At 42.4% G+C, this 18,340-nt stretch overlaps 1 protein-coding gene across 4 annotated transcripts in view; it reads left to right on the forward strand.

Moving 5' to 3' along the window:
- Positions 1 to 17,868, forward strand: part of MACROD2 (mono-ADP ribosylhydrolase 2) — an 841,246-nt gene extending 823,378 nt beyond the window's left edge. For 3 of the 4 annotated variants that reach the window (XM_064647572.1, XM_064647575.1, XM_064647574.1), the window contains 3 exons: positions 6,788 to 6,871; positions 12,226 to 12,294; positions 14,495 to 17,868. In XM_064647572.1, the coding sequence (XP_064503642.1) occupies positions 6,788 to 6,871; positions 12,226 to 12,287 (146 nt within the window). In that variant the 3' untranslated portion in view covers positions 12,288 to 12,294; positions 14,495 to 17,868. The remainder of the gene's footprint in view (positions 1 to 6,787; positions 6,872 to 12,225; positions 12,295 to 14,494) is intronic. The other variant, XM_064647573.1, reaches the window with a different exon arrangement.
- Positions 17,869 to 18,340: the final 472 nt, after the last annotated feature.

An 18,340-nucleotide genomic window follows, 5' to 3' on the forward strand; every position in this document is an offset into this window, starting at 1 on the left:
TAGAAAACATTTATGAATGCCCAGCATCATTCCCTTGGGTGAAAGGTGAGCCTTAGGAAACCTGGAGATGTCCTGAGGCTTACACATAAGAGTCCCCTAGTGCTGCAATTCCTCACACCTACACAGTTTTTTAGGCTCAGGAACTGAACCAAATCACTGATAAGTTTCATAAATGGCAGTAAAAATGACAGAATGGGAAAGAGAGGTAAATAATCATACTGTTTCTGTTCATTCAGAAACCCTTCACTTCTCATCATGCTGCTGAGCATGCTCTCTGCCTTAGTTGCAGGCAGGGATGGAGCACAAGTGCTCTGGAAGCCATTCAGGACGGGTGATCTACTAGTTTGAGTACAACCAGGCAACATTTTAGTTGTGTTAACAGCCAGCGATTGAGGGATGAGATGAAAGCTCCTGGGTGCTCCATTTCAGACATTCCATGCTGCAGGCTTCTTCTCTGATTAGAGGTTTTCACAGAAAGAGTGTCTGGAAAACAGCAACATGGCCTTTTACACATCTAAGCCTTTTCCAGAATAATAATAAAAAAAATCAAAAAGGCTTTTCTTAAAACGATGTGCCCTTGTATTCATCAAGAGCCTGCTGCGTGCAGGTTTATCCTGTTGTTACAGAGAGACAAAAGACACAAAGAGCTCCTGATGGGCATTAGTGATTCTAGATACGCCCAATTTGTATGGCTCTTATGGACCTTATTGCTGAGCGACAATCCTCACTACCCTCCCATTCCCACCTTTGGGGAAAAAGGAGGCATAATGAGATTTACTAACAGTATGTTTAATAAAGGGCTGGAAGGGGATAGGGATAAGCGGATCTTAGACACTTTTAAATCGCGTTAAAAAAAAAATTGCAGTTCAGCATGAGCTGGAAATAACAGTGGCTGGGAGCAGCACGGTGCCTTTAGGTACAGTTGCGTGCACAAACACAGAGAGCTGAGCTGATACACGCTGCACTGGAGGGGTGGGGAGATTCATCGTGCTGGGTTACTCTGGGAGACAAAGCCAAAATGCCAAAAGGGAGGGTAAACACTCCATTTAACAATGAAGGAGCTGCAAGGTGAATCCTGACAGCCCACGTGTGGCATGAAGGAATGATGCTCACCCGGTGCCTTCAAAAGCCCATCAAAAGCTGGTGCCCAGGCCAGCACACCCTGCTCTGAAATCTGCATCCTTGAGTGTTCTTTCATCTCTGTGGTGCCTAATTGCTGGGGGGAGGGTGGTGGTTGATCAAGGTGGGATATTCCTGGTTTAACAGATGGAGATGTTTGTTGTTAACTAAGCTGGGCTGAGTAGCAGGAGGCACCGTTGTGACAGTGCCCTTCCTGCAGGTTCAGAGCTGGTGTGCTCAACCTGTGCATTGCAAAAGGATAACAAGGGGGAAAACTGCCCTCCAGCTCAAACACAACAAAGTACAGGTGGACAGTGATTGCTGGGGTTTTTTTCTTACATCCCTGAGAGCAGCAGGTTGGGTGGTTTTGCATACAGCATACAAGAAGAGAGCAGAAACCTTTGATGTGGTAGAATCTGGTCTGGTTAAAAGGGTCGGTCATCCCAGATGGAGGTGTCGGACAGGAGTCAGACAGAACCCTTATATCACAGACAGCTTCAGTCTCTAAGTGAGGCAGCATTTATAATGCTACTAAAATACAGCAGTAAACAAAGTACATGAGGGCTTGACAGTCACATTAGCAAAGAGCTACAATGAAATGACTGGAAAGAAAGAAAAAAACAGCTCTGGCTATTTGCAGAGCAAGAAAAATGGAACTGGTTTTGACAGATAAGACAATGCAGCTGTGGGTCAGAAGAGCTTTTTTGGGGTTTTTTTTTTGTTGTTGCTGCTGCTGCAGCTGAAAAATAGTGCCTTCAAATTTTAAACAGAGAAATTTGGATTTTAACAAGCCTCCATCTCTCAGAGTCTTCCAATTAGGGGAAGCATATTTGCAGCTGAACTCAAAATAATAAATTTTATTCAGTGGGTATGAATCAGGGAAATCTGGATTGCTCAGAATAGCTGTAATGTGGTTTTCATGTTGCATAATGACAGAGGTGATTTTTTTCAAAGTATATAACATGAGTAGAAGCAACTACTCCACGAATAATTTGCAACTAATGAATTTCCTCTGGTTGAAAATTGTCCATGGGCAGGATAATATTTTGTTGAAATTCTTGAGGTAACACCCAAAATTGCTGGGCAGACATGTTATGGGAGTAATGGCCTTGCCATTTTGCCTGTAAAAATAGTAGTTTTCTCGATTGTTGGAGTATTGATAACCTTTTTCTTCCTCAAATATCCAGAATGGTCTTAGGGCCCGAATTTCCCACTTATTGCAAGACTTCTAAAATTTGGGAATTTTTTTAAGACTTAAGTTGTGTTGGTGTTGTGTGACTGCACTGACGGAACTCACGTACACATAAAATTTGTTTTCCTGTTTGTCTTAAAGCTAATCTATGACCTTATAAGAGGGCAGAAACTAATAACAGGAATCTAGATTCCTGGTTCAGAGCCCACTTGACAATCCCTTACCCATGCCCAGTTCCAAGGCTGGTCTCAAAGGCTGGGCTCTGCCAAGAGAACCCCCCTTAATAGTCATCAAATAGAGATAAATTCCCTTAAGGTGGGCAGCCCAGGGCAGAAACTCAGTACAAGCACCTTCCAGGAATGATTCATCGATTCTAGGGAGACTATATTGGGATTCTGCTTTGAATTACCTGGGAGAGGAGTCTGCCTCTCTCTTCTGATTACAGAGGTGCTCTTCAGTACACAGCAAAGCCTTACTGATGATCAGGTAAAAATGAGTTTTATGGATTGCTCTGTGTTACAGCTTCTAAGCCTGCATAGTTACCTGCTTTTATTGCTTGAAATGGATGTAAACCTTGTGCGAAGGGAGGAGGAGGACGATGAGGAGGACAAGGGTTACACTTTTTACTTGTTAGGATTTATCAGGGATGTCTGACCTCTGGACTTGGACACTTCTAAAATTGATGCTAAGGTACCAACAACTACCACATCTTCTGTTAGTTTTGTGAATCAGTCGTGAATCTAGAGGGGGAAAAAAATCACATTTCTGTAGAGAAAGTAATGTATTAGCTGTAAGTGCGTGGACCTAATGACAGATTGTGACTGTAAGGGAAAAAAAAATAAAATAAAAAGATGAAATAACAATACAGAGATTTCTATCTTCCTGGTATACACTTGTCTTATACATTTGAAAAGGCTGGGAGCCCTCCTTGCCTGTGCCAGCAGCCTTTTTTTTCTTAGCACTGGGCCGGTTGTGTAACCAGTCGGCAAAGGGTTCAGGTAATGAGCTCTGGCAGGAGTGCAATTGGAAATGGGAATTGAAATTGAAAGTGGTATCTCCCGGGCTCCCTACCCTTTGGGAACTCTCAGCTCTTGCGCGGAGACCTGAAATCTTTCACTTGTTTGTGCTCTAACCTGAAGCAATCAAAACAAGGGAGAGGCACCAGGAATAAATTGGTTGTCAAGGCGGTCCTGGTATTGATCAAGTTCCGCTGTTTATGTGAAATGGGCTCATTTCAGTGCGGCACTCAGATTGACTGCACAGCGGGGGAGAAGCTTTTTTGGATAATACCCTTTCCACGTGCATGGCAGTATGGTGAATGTTCCTGTCTCCCTCCCACAATAACAGTGAGGAGAGAAATTAGGATTTATATTAACTGAATTTGTAAATCTTCCTGAAAATGGGACAGTATCATTTTCAAGCCTCCTCCCAAGGTTTGCAGTGCTGCTCAGCTTTGTAAAGGTTTAAAATACCTTCTGCCTTGTTTGTCCCTAAACATCATTTCCCACTATCATTTTCTTGCTGACAATATACAACAATCAACTTGCAGTCTAAAAAAACACTGCAATGATCCCCCTCCTAGAAGGGATGGGGAATCAGCACTTCAAACTTGGAAAGAAGGTGAAAAAGCAGAACAAAAGCAACTCTTCTCACAATATTTGACTCTACACCTCTGAAAAAGGAATTTTGCAGAATTGCTGATGCTGTTGTTACTCTTCTCAGCCTCTCTCTAGAGCTGCCTCCTCCCACCCCACCACCTGATTTCATCCCTGCAAATGGAACATAATAATTAGGACAAAGCCCAAATTAGCACATGTGCACACATTTACACGTGCACATGTGTCCACAAAACGCCATCTCTTTAATTAGCCTCTGTCATCACCCAGCCCTGTGCCAATAATCCTTTGCACCTGTCAGCTGCATGAGAGATTTCCAAAATGGAAAGTGAGAAACCTTTTGGCAGCGTGGTGAAGCCAGGCGTGCCGGCTAGTTAATAGGAGACCTTGGGATAAGGCTTGGGAACTTCACGTGGGCATCTTCAGGCACTGACAACAGGAGAAACTGGGAGCCAAGACTTAACCTATCATGTCCTATCTGCTTTCTTTGGGTAACAGACAGTGGTTCAGAGGGGGCAAAGTCAGATTCAGAGGCATCAGCTGCCAGTCGGAGCATGTTGGTTTTTAGCAGGGATCCCAAATCCCTACATAAGACATCGGAGTATCTTGATGGGAAGGACTGCATCCACTGCAGGCTGCACTCATGGAGGGACAGTCAATAAGACAAGGGGGATGACTTTAAACTGAAAGAGAGTAGGATTAGGTTGGATATTAGGAAGAAATTCTTTATTCAGAAGGTGGTAAGGCACTGGAACAGGTTGCCCTGAGAAGCTGTGGATGCCCCATCCCTGGTAGTGTTCCTGTCCAGGTTGAATGGGGCTTTGAGCACTCTTATCTGATGGAAGGTGTCCCTGCCCATAGGAGGGAGGCTGAAGCTAGATAATCTTTAAGGTCCCTCCCAACCCAAACCATTCTATGATTCTGTGATTTTTCAAAATTTTATTTTTCCTAGAGCTGCTTCCCCCAGCTAATCAAAATGTAGCACAACCTAAATGTCGGTGTATCTTCCTTGATACATGGTCCCCTCAAATTTCATATTGATTTTGCTAGGAGAAGTCAGGGAGGGATTTTGAACATACCTGCTCAACCTTGTACTTGACAGATTCCTGCCATATATACATGCTTTTTTGTTGGGGTGACCTGGGTTTATCCTTTGTATGAGCCAAAAAGAACACTTTTCCCAGGACGAGTGCTGGGAAAGCTTGGGCGTGTTGGTGCCTAAGAAACCTCAGGAGAAAACCACACTCGCTCTCCTGAATTCCCTGGAGATGCATCAGGAGTTTGATGCATCTGCAAAGGGGCCATCTCAGGCATTGACTGACATGCAGGGTTCTCAGTCACAGCTGTTTACAGGCATTTTGTTTGTTTCTACGGGGAGATGATTGTAAACCAGTGAGGAAGAGGTGAAGTGGTGATATGACGATCCACTGAAAGATTTTGCATGAGAAGTAAGGTCTGTTAAAATGATGGGTAACATTTCCATCACTGTAAAGCCTTCCAACCCCCATGCTCACTGAGTTCTCTAATTGAGCTTTCTGGTGCCTATTTTTTGTTGGTTTCTGTATGTGCTGGGTCACTGTTTTAGCATTTTGATGCTTGGTATGACCATAGGTCAGGGATTGGAATAAATAGACTGCCCAGGGAAGTGGATGTGGTACAGGAGGACGTGATTTAGTGGTGGACTTTGCAGTGCTGGGTTAACAATTGGACTCAATCTTAGAGGTCTTTTCCTACCTTAACAATTCCATGATTATGTGATTCTATAGGTAGTGTGCTGGAAGTTGCCAGTGAGAATAGCACTGCCATCACAGTGAGCACAGAGGAAACTGAAATCTCCATGACACTCTATTTGCTTGCAGATACAATTATAAGGAAAACTGGCTGACAATATCAGTGATAGATACATTTTTTATGTACAAAATAAATGTAGTGCACTCCAGTGCACTTAAAAACCCCACTTCAGGCTTACACAGAAAGGGGAAGGAGGTGTTTGAGGGATGATGAGCGTTTCATCACTGTTGCTGAAGAGGTAAATTATTTCAGTTTAAGAATAAAACATTTTTTAAATGTCTGAGTCCTTACTACACTTAGCTGTTTCATAATAACCGCCCAAATGCCTGGATCACTTAGAGACCAGTCACCTGACATATCCTGTAGTTCAACTGCAGGATGGGTGCAACAGGCTTTACAACAGCCACAAAAGTGGAGAAGTAGCCTGACAAAATTCAACTAAAAATTGGCTTCTTAGCACTTGAAATGGCAGACTATTGGGAGAACTCTGTACAAAACAGCAAACCCACTTTTTTTTTTTTTTCTATTTCAGATATTGTTAGGAGATTGAATCTAAGCTTCCAGACAAGCCTGAGGCAGAAGAGATAAAAATGTTGAGTTACAGTGATAAAATGCATTTTCCTACATTCAAATTCTAGTTTGTGTCTGACTACCCGGTGTATTTGAACTCTCACTGTATTTATTTGTTTTCTGCTAGCTAGAGAAACTTTATAAGTGTGATTAGGTCCCTGTCGTATATTGCATTTTATAAGCAGAAGGGATTCTTCAAAAGTGATGAGGAAAGAATGGCGGGGAGGCAGGAGCACGCGCCGTGATGTGGTTTTAACAATCCCAGTTAGAAAAGAGCATGAATTGCTACAAATATTCAGGCAATTATTTTCAAACCGTGTTCCTCCCCCTATATCCTCTGTCCTCTTCCCTAATGGGTGCCACTATACAGCAGCGGAGTATAAAAAGGTAAGAGCATGCGAGAAGAAAGGGGAAAAAACAGGCACACGGAACCTGAGAATTATACATTAATTGGGTACTGTAAATGTTGATTTTTCTGCTTCTTTGGCTTGTCTTATAGGGATGCAAGGGAAAGAGGAAACTTCTGTGGAGCCTATGAAAATTGACCTCGCAAGTGAAGCAGCAGCCATTTCAAATAAGGATGGTATGTTTTTTAATATTTTAGATTCATTTTTTAGGGTAATGGCTTTAAACTGACAGAGGTCAGGTTTACATTAGATATTAGTAAGAAATTGTTCACTCTGAGGGTGGTGGGACAGTGGAACAGGTTGCCCAGAGAAGCTGTGGATGCCCCATCCTTGGAAATGTTCAAGGCCAAGTTGGATGAGGCTCTGAGCAACCTGGTCTGGTGAAGGGGAGTTAGAACTATATGGTCTTTAAAGTCCTTTCCAGCCCAAACCATTCTATGATTCTGTGAATTGTCCTGAAGTGGATGCATAGCCTGCCTTTCTGGGCTTTGTTTGTATGCTTCCCCCTAAAAAATGGGAATTAGATTTATAATCTCTTCAACTGATTCTTCTCAAGAGTTTACACCATCTCTACTGTCTTGGGAGTCTTATGGCAGTACCTTTCAGTGCTGTAGCCCTGCTTTGTGAGTTGGCTGGGTTTATGTGTTCACTCTGCCTACCTTTTAACTGAGTAGTATTTTAGACCCACTGTAATTTTGGTTTTGATATCAAATTGGCCAATATATGGGGAGTTTCATACAGGAGTCAGAAGATATTTCTGAAAATTTCTGTGCTCATGCCCAACTCCATCAAGGGGAAAGTGTTGGCTGTATATCCACTCTGTGTGTTGGCCTCATTCTATCTCAGAGCTGATTCCCCTTCCTCCTTCTTCAGCATTCATGTGTAGCTCATCTGATAGCAGGTGGAAGTTCTCTCCCTAGGACATTTATAAAGCAATCACAGTTTCATTGATCCAACAGCAGTTCCAGTCAGGCTTTTGGACATTATCAGCCCAAATATCCTGACTTGGAAATTAAATTCTTTTGACTTTGACCTCAGTGACCCCGATGACCCAGCTGTGGGGCAAATCCTGGCAAGGGCTGAGTAGCAGGAAGCTGCTTGAGCTCTGCAATACTTGTAAACAAAAAACCATCCTTGTAAACAAAACAACTTTGTCCTTCTTGGCTCATCCTATGTGTAAGAAATAATGGATGAAATCAGCATCCTGGTACTTAGGTTTTGGTGAGGTAGACCTTTTATCCCTCCTCTAGATCAGCTATTGTAGCACAGAAGAGGTACATACAGGGGTTTGTTAGTTCTTACACAAAGGGTCTTTTTTATTGATCCAAACAGCAGTTGGTTTGGGATTGGGCGTCCAATACTCACTTTATTTCCATGGACTCCTCTCTGTAGTGGAGGCTGTTTTTTAACTCTTTCTTTAGCCTCTTCAGCATTGATATAATATAAATTCAAGGCACACTTTTTTACATCTCAAAGACAAACCGATTATATATTTTTTTTGCTATTAGTTACACAGAGAATCTGATGCTGATTTCCTTTCTCTGATGTCAGATTGTGCTGCAGCATTTGAATTGGTGACTGATTTAGATACTGGCCTGTAGGGAAGTTTTTTGCAAGCACAGGAAAAGCAAGCGTGCATAATGAATTTTCTTTTTTAAAAAATACTAGAGATTATGCTATTCCTAGTAGATGTGCAGAATAAAGCCAAAGCAGCCTTCTCTCCTCATCCTTTGAACAAACAAAGTAAAAAGTCATAGTCACATTAAAATATTTAAATTGTGAATCCCTGCAATAGTCTGGGTTACTTAGTGAAAACAAATCCAAATTTACCGAAGGAATCTCTTAAGGGATTTCTGTCTGGAAAGAAAAAACGATCCCCTAGCTGTTTTAACTGTGCTGTAGGAAAGCACAGCTGGATCAGGTGGCAGCTTCTGAAATGAGGATCTTGATAGGTTTCTCTGTTTTGAATCTTCCTTATCTTGTATGGTCTTTTACATATGACTCATAACTTCCTTTTCTTTGAACTTTCAAAGTTAAATGAAAGGACAGGAAAAGGGTGTTTGCTAAGGCTGCAGAAAAGTACTTCTCTAGTCAAGGAAGTCTTTGTTTCTATACAGCTTAAGTTGCTATTAGGATTATATTACAGGGTGTTTTTTCTTGTGGGCATATATTGCATGTTTTAAAGAAGAACAGAGGAAAGATCAAACTCATTCCCTTTGACAGTAATTTTCATGTAAATTGCCTGTTTTTTCTCTGGTCCGCTTCATTCCGCCCCAGAAGAGCTCATTGCTTCACAGCTGAAAGCACAAGCATCTATCACTGGGTCACCCTTGGCAGCCCAGCTTTTGTGGTTTAATTTCATGTACCATGGCACAGCAAAATATGCTTCAGAAAGGCAGAGAGTTTAGACAGCTTAGGTGGATCTCAATATTGGTTCATCCGGTGGGCAGGGCCATGATAGTGATACATTTCAGAAATGACTGTTATTTGAAAGCTGGGTGTGATTCTCCATCAGGAAAGCTGTCAGAGGGGGTGTGTGCAAGGGGGATAGGGACATGTGTACAGATACAGGTTTCTCCTTGCAGTCTCCATCAGCCACCAGAGCCGAGAACTCTGGATATTAAATTTCTTGTACCCAGGACAGATTTGCTGATTAGTATTTTGTAATGATGACAAATCCCAGCTTTGGTGATTGGTTTCCTAGGTGGTGTTTCCCTGACAATAGCCTTTTTTTATTATTTCTATTCTTCTTTTTCCTTTTTTTTTATTTTTGCCACCAAAGCTATGGAGATTACTAAGGTGGTTTTCACTTCCAGCTCGTATTAGGCAGATCAAACTCTTCACTCCTTTCACAATGAGGTTGCTCATTTGCCTTTTGTATTTCCAGCCTGTGGAAAGCTGCGTCCTGACTGACCGACCCAATAGAAGAAAAGAAAAAGATGAGGGCAGTGTCAAACCTGAAATTTCCCATTTTTTTTTAAAAAGCTTGTACCAATGAATGCACTGTCAGCAACCTGACCTCCACATGATTCACCAAAGCTATATAAAAGCACAATCTCAACAGCTAACACCCTCATGCTTTTATTTATGGTGTTGATGTAATACCCCAGAAACAAGTTATCTACCAAGTAAAGAGGTGCAAGTGGGTCGAGGTTGATGGTTTTCTTTCTAGAAATCTGGAGTTATAGCTGAATGTGCTATAACTATGTGGATGCAAAGGGGTGCATTGTTTAGGAAGTGGCTGAAGGAATAGGCTATGTTTGCAAGGAAGAGTCTGACCAAACTCCTACTCAAATAACAGTAATATTTGGATGTTGTGTGCCATCCAGCTCTACAGCGTACTATCCTGGGGTGGGGAAATGCACTCGCTCTCTCGCAGACAACTCTAAACTTGGCTCTCTAGTCTGCCTTTTGCCTGTCTTCTCCACTTAGATGCTGTGCTGTGACTCCTGGCTAGCTGACCTTTAAGCACATAGCTTTCCTGCTGGGATGAGGAGGGATGCTGCAGTGCCAACGCACATCCCCCTGGTCAGCAGCAACTGCACTGCTGTGATGGATGGGAACTATTTGCTGGGTTATTTCTTCTCCTCTTGCGGGAAACTTGCTTTTCTGGGGGAAATCCCTCCCTGGTCATCATTTGAGAGCTGCTAATTTTGCCCCCAACAGGCCAAAATTTAAGGGAAAGCAGACAGGGAATGTCCATTTCCATTGCACAGAGATGTCCATTTCTGGCGCAAAAAGCCCTGTGTGAAGGTGCAGAAGGAGGTGCAGGTAAAACTGGATTTAGGAGATGTGCACCTCCTTGAACTCCATGTGCTTTGCTGAGTTGCTGGTTGATGTAGCTTATTATGGGAGGTGCCACAAGACTGCTAAAGCAAGTTAGCAGTTTAACACCTCTAAAAACCTTGTTTAGCTGGGAGAAGGCCAGTTTTCAGTTGGGATATGATTGAGTGTAGTGCACCCAGGGCTAACGGTGCCATTCTGACACGATCTTGTGCTGGGAGACACCAAGGGCCATGAATCACATCCCCACCGTACTTGGTGGCAGCTCTGCTTTTGCAGTATGTGCTTCACTGTTCTGCTATTTTCAGCTAAATAGAGAGGTTTGTGTAGGTGGCCTCATAGTGACATGTTTTGTTGGGGTTCACTCAGTGGTCTGAAGAATCTTATCCATCAGTTAGATCTTCCTGTCCCTACCAGAGCTGAAGCCACGAGCCGAGCTTAGGGAAAAGGCTCATCTGGGGTGCTGAGAGAGCCTAACCACAGGTTTCAAATCCAAATTTATTTTGCAGGAGGTCTCTGTAAAATGTAAGTGAAGGCTGATGGTATTTTCAGCAAAGCCAGCCAGTGAAGCTGGCCAGCATAATGAGGCTGGGAGAGACTGCCGTTGTCAGTGTGGAGCAGCCTTCCCTCAGTGATTTTTTTATTAAGCATCCTGTCTTTGCTATGCAAATGTGGGTAAAGAACACAACTTTGTGATACGCATCAGAGCTCCATAATCAGGAGCAGATACTTTTCTTATTATTCATCACATACATCCAGGAAGCCATTACAGTATCTGTTCTGCATATGGATGATGAATAATTTACAAATAATTAATCAAAACCCTAACAGGTGTATTGACATGTTATTGATTCAGAAAAGAGATTGTGCTGCCTGGCTGGAAGTAGCATCATTATTGATTTTTGGCTTTTTTTCCCCTCCCCTTTCCCATATTCCCTTAGTTTCCAAATCTCCCACTCAGGTTTGAGGTTTTTCCCTGTCACCCATGTCAAATGGCTCATAATCTGCAGTTGATACCACAACACAAAGCAAGATTAAAGAAAGAAAAAGAGGTCTTAATATAATGGCTTCATTCAGATTCATTGCAGAACAAATTCTAGAGACTAATCTTAAAAATGTGGGTGCTGAGGTATTTATGTATAGCTTAAATATGACCAATCACACCTGCCATAGTTTAGATATTTTTTACAAAGATCATGGTGAAATGAGTTTTAACCTTCTACTTAAATTATTTCTCACTTTTGAAGTAATTTTAAATGAAAATAAGGTCGTTTTTGTAAATGGATAGCACACTAGCAAACTGTTATTCGTAGTGATGTTGCCTCTGAATCTGCCAGCAAATTTGCAGTTCAGGAACATCTGGAAGCAGCATCTCTGTAGCTGATACAATATCAAAAGGGTCACAGACTGACTGCTGCAGTTTAGGGGCATGGTCTAATGGGACTTGACAGTGTTAGGTTTATGATTGGACTCAATGATCTTAAAGGTCTTTTCCCACCTATATTAGTCTGTGATTCATTGTGAGCCTGTGGCTCAGCCCCGAGTCCTGCCAGGAACTTTGTCAGAAGTCTGTGGATATTTGAACCAGAGGCACGAGACCACTTGAGCCAGCAAAACTCTAAATCACCCTTTGGCAATACCTGCGTCTCTGCCCGTGGCCTACAGAGACAGAGTCATTGAGATCCTGAGCTGTGTTAAACTTAAGTATCATGAATAGAGTTTGATGACCATCTTGTTTTGTTTTCAGCTGAAATGAATAGTCAAGTTGAAAGTATAAATGATCCTATGGAAACAGAGCGGAAAGCTTAAGTAACAGGTAAGACCTTCATGACTATTTTTCCTCCCCCATTTTCCAGTCAGTTTCTGTTTGAAAATCTGCTTTAAAAATTACCTTAATTAAAGATAGAATTTACCAAAAATAAAAAAATAAAAAAGAGGAAGACAGAATACAAAGGAAAAGAAATTGTCTGATATGGCCCATATTACATCAAAAAAAGAAAATAGCCAGTAGACTTGATTTGTCAAGTAAATATTATAGTAGCAGCAGTCTGCAGCTGTAATGGGTTTAGACAGTGCACGGTCTTAGATCATCAGAAGGCAAGACAGTACTGAGATAAGGAACAGAAGAGTAACTGAGCAAACCATTTTCGGCATTGCTTAGGAAAATGACAGGCAATTTATACTGGTTGGAAGCGAGCTCAGTCCTGTACAAGCTGTATTCTGGGAACAACAGGTTCACGTCACGAGGGGTTTGTTGCCCTTGGCTCTCCGATGCCTAATGTCACTTGCAGCAATACCACTGAAAAACAAGGCAAAGTCAGAGAGTTGCAGCAGAAAAGAGCTCTGCTGCCTTTTAGAGCTTTTATTGTCTTTGTGCAGTAAATGATAGTGCTGTGGCTGGAGTGGGCAGTGGTGGTTGTTGAGGCAGAGTTTGTCATAGGCATAAACAGTGTTGCCCCTAGACAAAAATGAATAATTTGGTGGGAAGAAAAACGTCCAAGACTCATCCCCAGCTAAAAGAAGCATTTGCCATTTCTCCCTCAGAACTAGTTTTAAGTGCACTTCGCTTCCTTTGCTGTTGTGTTACCGAGAAATACCAATACCATTGACAGCAAGATGCTCTGTTTACACTTGTAATGGGGTTTCATGTAGCACAAGAGCAAATATAGAGGCTGTACAATGGCAGCAGCCGTTCACAGAGATTTAAATCACAGAGATCTAAAATACAAGGTCTTACTACTGAGCCTGGCTCTTGGTTCTTGTCAGCATATAGGCAGTGTGCTGCCATACTGTCAGAGTGACAAATAGTCCTGATGGGGTCCCTGGTAAAAAGTACTGAAGTAAAAACAGATGGTGCACCCTCACCATTAAAATACAGTGTCCACAACTCCTCTAGCTTCTGGTTATACGTTGTTCAATCGAAAAAAAGAAGAGGAACTAATGAAATCCTCGCTATTCAAAATACATGGTAAGGTTAATACCCTTCCTCAGTCTAAAAAATGTATTTGACAATTATTACAGCTTTCACGTGGCTCTTAGGAAGTCTGTGTTTTATGCTGCATTTTCCCATGGAAATGAGTATGTGTGAATGTTTGGGGCTGGAGTCATTTTTGCTCACAAATTAGCAGTCAGTTGATAAATCTCTTCAATTCCACTGCAAGACCTGCCTCTGCAGGCACCTTTCTGAAGCAAAGGGTCCCAATCCAGGGTGCACCATGTCTCTCCCAGCATTGCAGTGGAATGCACAGGATTCGAAGCGGGCACTGAATTCATTGCAGTTCTCTATCAATCACTGCCACTGTTTTAATTACAAGGAGCGGGTCCCCAGGGAGGATTGATCAGCCTGTTAAACTTCAGAGCATCTCACAAGGGTCTTTTGGAGCCAGGGAGATCCCTTTGCTTACTATGTTGAGCAGTGTAATGTGCTGTTTTTAGCACCAAAGCACCCACCAGAGCTGGGGATCTGTAGTATCAGCCTGGGTACCAAGGTGCTATGGAAAACCAAGAAACCCTGGTAAGCACAGTCAGTATACTCATCAAGTAATACTAGTTGTCATATATAAGCCGTGTGACACATACACACATGAAAAACTACCTGAAAGGAGGTTGTAGCCAGGTGAGGGTTGGTCTCTTTTCCCAGGCAACTATCAGCAAGACAAGAGGGCATGGTCTCAAGTTGTGCCAGGGGAGGTTTAGGTTAGATATCAGAAAGAATTTCTTTACAGAGAGGGTGGTCAGACATTGGAATGGGCTGCCCAGGGAAGTAGTGGATTCTCCATCCCTGGAGATTTTTAAAGAGACTGGATGTGTCACTTAGTGCCATGGTCTAGTAATCGCAGTGGTAGTGGATCAGGGGTTGGACTTGATGATCTCTGAGGTCCCTTCCAACCCGGCTGATTCTATGATTCTATGACAGAAACTGCAAGCACTTGTGCTGGAAAGATGAGACCTGGGTTCTATGCAGATATTTGAAATTTTGCCTTTTTTCCTCTTTTTTTTTCTCTGCTGTGACAAAGGAAGGATGCAGGAGAGGAGAGACCCGAGGAAACGCGACGGGCAGGCGCTGACATCCTACAGCATCATTCTTGGCAGAAAAGAGCACACAGAGATGCTCCGCGGGTTGGGAGGGAGGGAGCTTTGGGGGAATGACTCTTTGCTTTAATTTCTCTTTGTTCTTCATTGCATTTTGTTCTGTAAGCCTGTTGGAAAGAATCATAACTTCCCAGTTCTAACAATGTTTTGCAGTTATCCTTGCAATTACAACAGTTTCTTCTGAACTGTGAGTCCCTGTCTTATATTGGGTCTCTTTTCCTCCTGCATCATATCATCAGTCACCTGTTTCCAGGCCCATCCCTTTTCTAGCATCTTTATCTTCTTTCCCATGATCAACCTATGCTGTGCCATGTCCCTACCTGTGAATAGCACGTGTGGCCTCAAACTGCCAGCACCCCAAATCCGTCCTGCTTTTTTTTCTGGTTAGTTCTGCATGCCCCAAAACCAGGGCCATAAGTATGACCTTTGGGTACAGGTAGGCAACAGACATTTCCTCAAGCCTGCAGACACTCTGCATTCGAGGCATCTTTAAATACAGCTCTCAGCTTTAACAGCTTCACACTGTACCTTGTGTGAGCCCTCATTAGATTTTCCACTGCATATGCATGATTTTCTTTCTGTTTTTTTTTTTTTTAAAGCAATTAAGAGTTATTTGGATAAGAATGTCTCACCATATGTCAATTGTTCTGCCAGCAAATGCTGCGCTGAAATTTGTAAAAAACTAACAAAAGGGTTGCACATACATTTCCCAACCATGCTGTAACCAAAACTGACGGACAATACACCGGATGGAAGAACACACAACCCGTGTCCAGGGCTACAAAATGTATTTTAAAATGCTGCTAAGAATAATTTGATCATTTTGAGCAAAGTAGTTGTTTCTAATTTGATAATTTTAAGCAAAATAATTGATTCCGTGGTTTTTTTTTCTTCACCCAAAATATGCGTGAATCCCAAAATAAGTATTTAAAATATGGCCAGAAAAAAAAAAAAAAGGAAAATAAAGTAATAAACGAGGTAAGATGTATCTCTATCCTCATGTGATCTGGGTTCACGCCAGCTAGAGTAGTTGTAGTGATAAACCATGTGCTGGTGTAATAGTGAGTCAAGTGTAAATGTGACCCCAACACACCAGCACAGGCTTTGGCAGTCGGTGGCTGCCATTAATTCAAAAGGGTGTCAAGGAGAAACAAGGATTAGAAAGGAAAACAAGAAAAACCCCAGATTTCACTAGGATGGTACAGCCCCTAGAAAGGCAGCTCCCTATTTCTTCCTCTCTGTGGGCCTCCAGCATGTTTGATTGAGGTGGAATCAGAAGAGTATTTCTGTGTGCCGGCTCCAGGGGTTTGTTTACCCCCTGGTTTGTCACTGGCACCAGAGGGGATCTCGAGGAACTTCTTCATCACCTGGTTGTCCTGGTGGTGAGTACATAACTCTGGGATCAACTGTGGAAGGAGCAAATGAGCTGATGTAAGCCTCTGAATTGGGTTGATAATCTTGCTAAGTTTGCTAACTCTGGCCCTTGTTCTTTCCGAGCACCCTTGAAGGGATTCCTTGTTCCCTTTGAGGTGGTTCTGCTGCTTTTCTTTCCCATCCTTGGGGTTGTGCTTGACAGAACGTGTCTTTTGGGACATGGACTTTTTTTTCCTCTGGTTCCTTCTCCTGGTTTTCATCAGTCTTGCAGTGGGAGACCTTGCAGGCAGTACCTCTACATGGTGCACATCCATCCTGTATGTTTCTGTATATTTTCCATACTGGGTCATTTTGATTGAAACAGGCTGTCATAATAGGAGGGTCAGAAATGGATAACCACCTTGGGAGTATGGTATAACTGCGGTAACTTCAGTCAAAAGAGTATCCAGTCTCCTGAATATAGTTCTGTACCTGTTTCCATTGTGCTTGCCCCTGGGCAACATTAACAGGGGTGTTAGCTGCCATTAGCCACTTATCAGATGTCCCTCTTCCATTGCTAGCCTCAGTTTTAGCACGGGAGCCAAAGGGAGAGCTCCACAGGAGGCTGGGTGTTGAGGTGTGATGGTTCAGAAGGAGACAAATAATCCTTAAATGCCTTGTGAAGACTGACTGGTAGTTAAAGAAAAAAAGTAACTGCAAAGATGCTTTACATTAGACACTCTCTAACCCCTGACAGTAATTCATTGTGCTTTTCATTTGACCTCGGTCCTCAGACAGCAGTGAGTCTTTGAAACCACAAACCATTCACCCAAGGATGTGGCTGCAAAGTGTGAACTGTAAAGCAAGGAAACATAAGAATTGATTAAGTCCTTACTGGACAATTTGCAGCCATGTCTATGTCTGTCTTTCTTCGTGTGTGTTTTGGTTTGAATTGTTGGAGATTTTCACAACTCATAAAGTGAGTGTAGTTTGGCAGTGTGAGTTCTCAGCTGCGCTAGTAGTCGAGGCTGCACCCATGCCCCTCTGTTGTTCCTGCTGGAGCTGCAGAAAGGCAGGGAGCTGGTTCTGTAGAAGAGCAAGCATCAGATGGAGAATCACCCCACTGGGATTTATGTCAAAGATTTTGGTTTAAATCCAAAACGTGTTTGCAATAGGCGGCGTAAAGGGAGTAGCAGCCCTTGGGTGCTGATGTTTGCATTCAAAGGACGAGGCTTGCTTGATGGTTGTTTCTCCTGTGTCTGAAAGCGCTCATCCCTACCATTAGGCCGATATTCCTCGGGCTGGTGACTGCTCCCATGATGAATGGGTTTGCTTTCATGCAGACATCCAAAGGCGATGCTTGAGACATAGTCTGTAATAATGGGTCACGCGTTCACTGCAGCTAATTGTCAATCTTTCTGTAAAGCACTGAGAAAGCCTCTCTGTGAATTAACACTGTTCTGCTTTAGGCACTTGAATGAAATTGTATTGAAAAAAAATTTTTCTCTATATGCAGTGCATGCCAGCTTTGCTTTTAAAATTACAAACTGTAACAGAGTATGTGGATCTATTTTCTCGGGGAATAGGGATTTTTATCATATGATTCATCCAGGATTTGCCTTACCCTGACATTTGTGATATAATATAAAGTTTAAAAAAAATGTAAAAATTAAAAAAGATAATTTTCTTGACCAAAAAAAATATGTTTTTACTTCAATGCAAAGAAATGTAGACTGTTGCTTGCAAAATGTCTTCTAATAGATGGTCTAGCAGCTATATGGGTTAGCACATGCCTTTTCTGTTACTCTGTCATTTACATGCTGAATTTGTCTGAATCTTGTTCCTTTTTCTTTTGTCTGTGCCATGCGTTGGAAAACTTAAAGAACTGATGCCTTCATACCACCATGTTAAAGCAAAATGTTAATAAAGCTTGTCCTGAAGACAAGGTGATGCCTCTCCTGTGTTTATTCCCTCCTGACTGTGTTGGAGCAGCAGTCACTTTAGTTGTCAGTGAAAGACATATTGGTTTGGATGTGCAGTGTGTGCAGCCAGATCCTCATTTAAATTTATCATTCACTTGATGGCAGAGTCTCATGAGAGCCAGATATCTTCAGGCGAGGGGGGTTTTTGGATACCATCAGCAAAAGGTAAGAAGGGGGATTTGGTGGCTCAGAGGGGAAAAGGTCTTGTGGTTGGTCCCATCGCTGCCCCAAAGATGTTACAAAACCCCTCCCAGCAGTTGTACCAGGACTAAGTCCAGGCATCTGTCATCTGTCAAAAAATATTCTACAACATGCAATCAGAGACATTATATAACAGAGAATTGCGTATGCTAGATGTTATCTGCCCTTTCTGCCATCACTAATTTCAAAAATGGATAGGTAGAAAATACTGCAAAAATCACAAAGGTGGCTTTT

Source organism: Pseudopipra pipra, chromosome 3 (assembly GCF_036250125.1).
Source record: "Pseudopipra pipra isolate bDixPip1 chromosome 3, bDixPip1.hap1, whole genome shotgun sequence".
Lineage (NCBI taxonomy): Eukaryota > Metazoa > Chordata > Aves > Passeriformes > Pipridae > Pseudopipra > Pseudopipra pipra.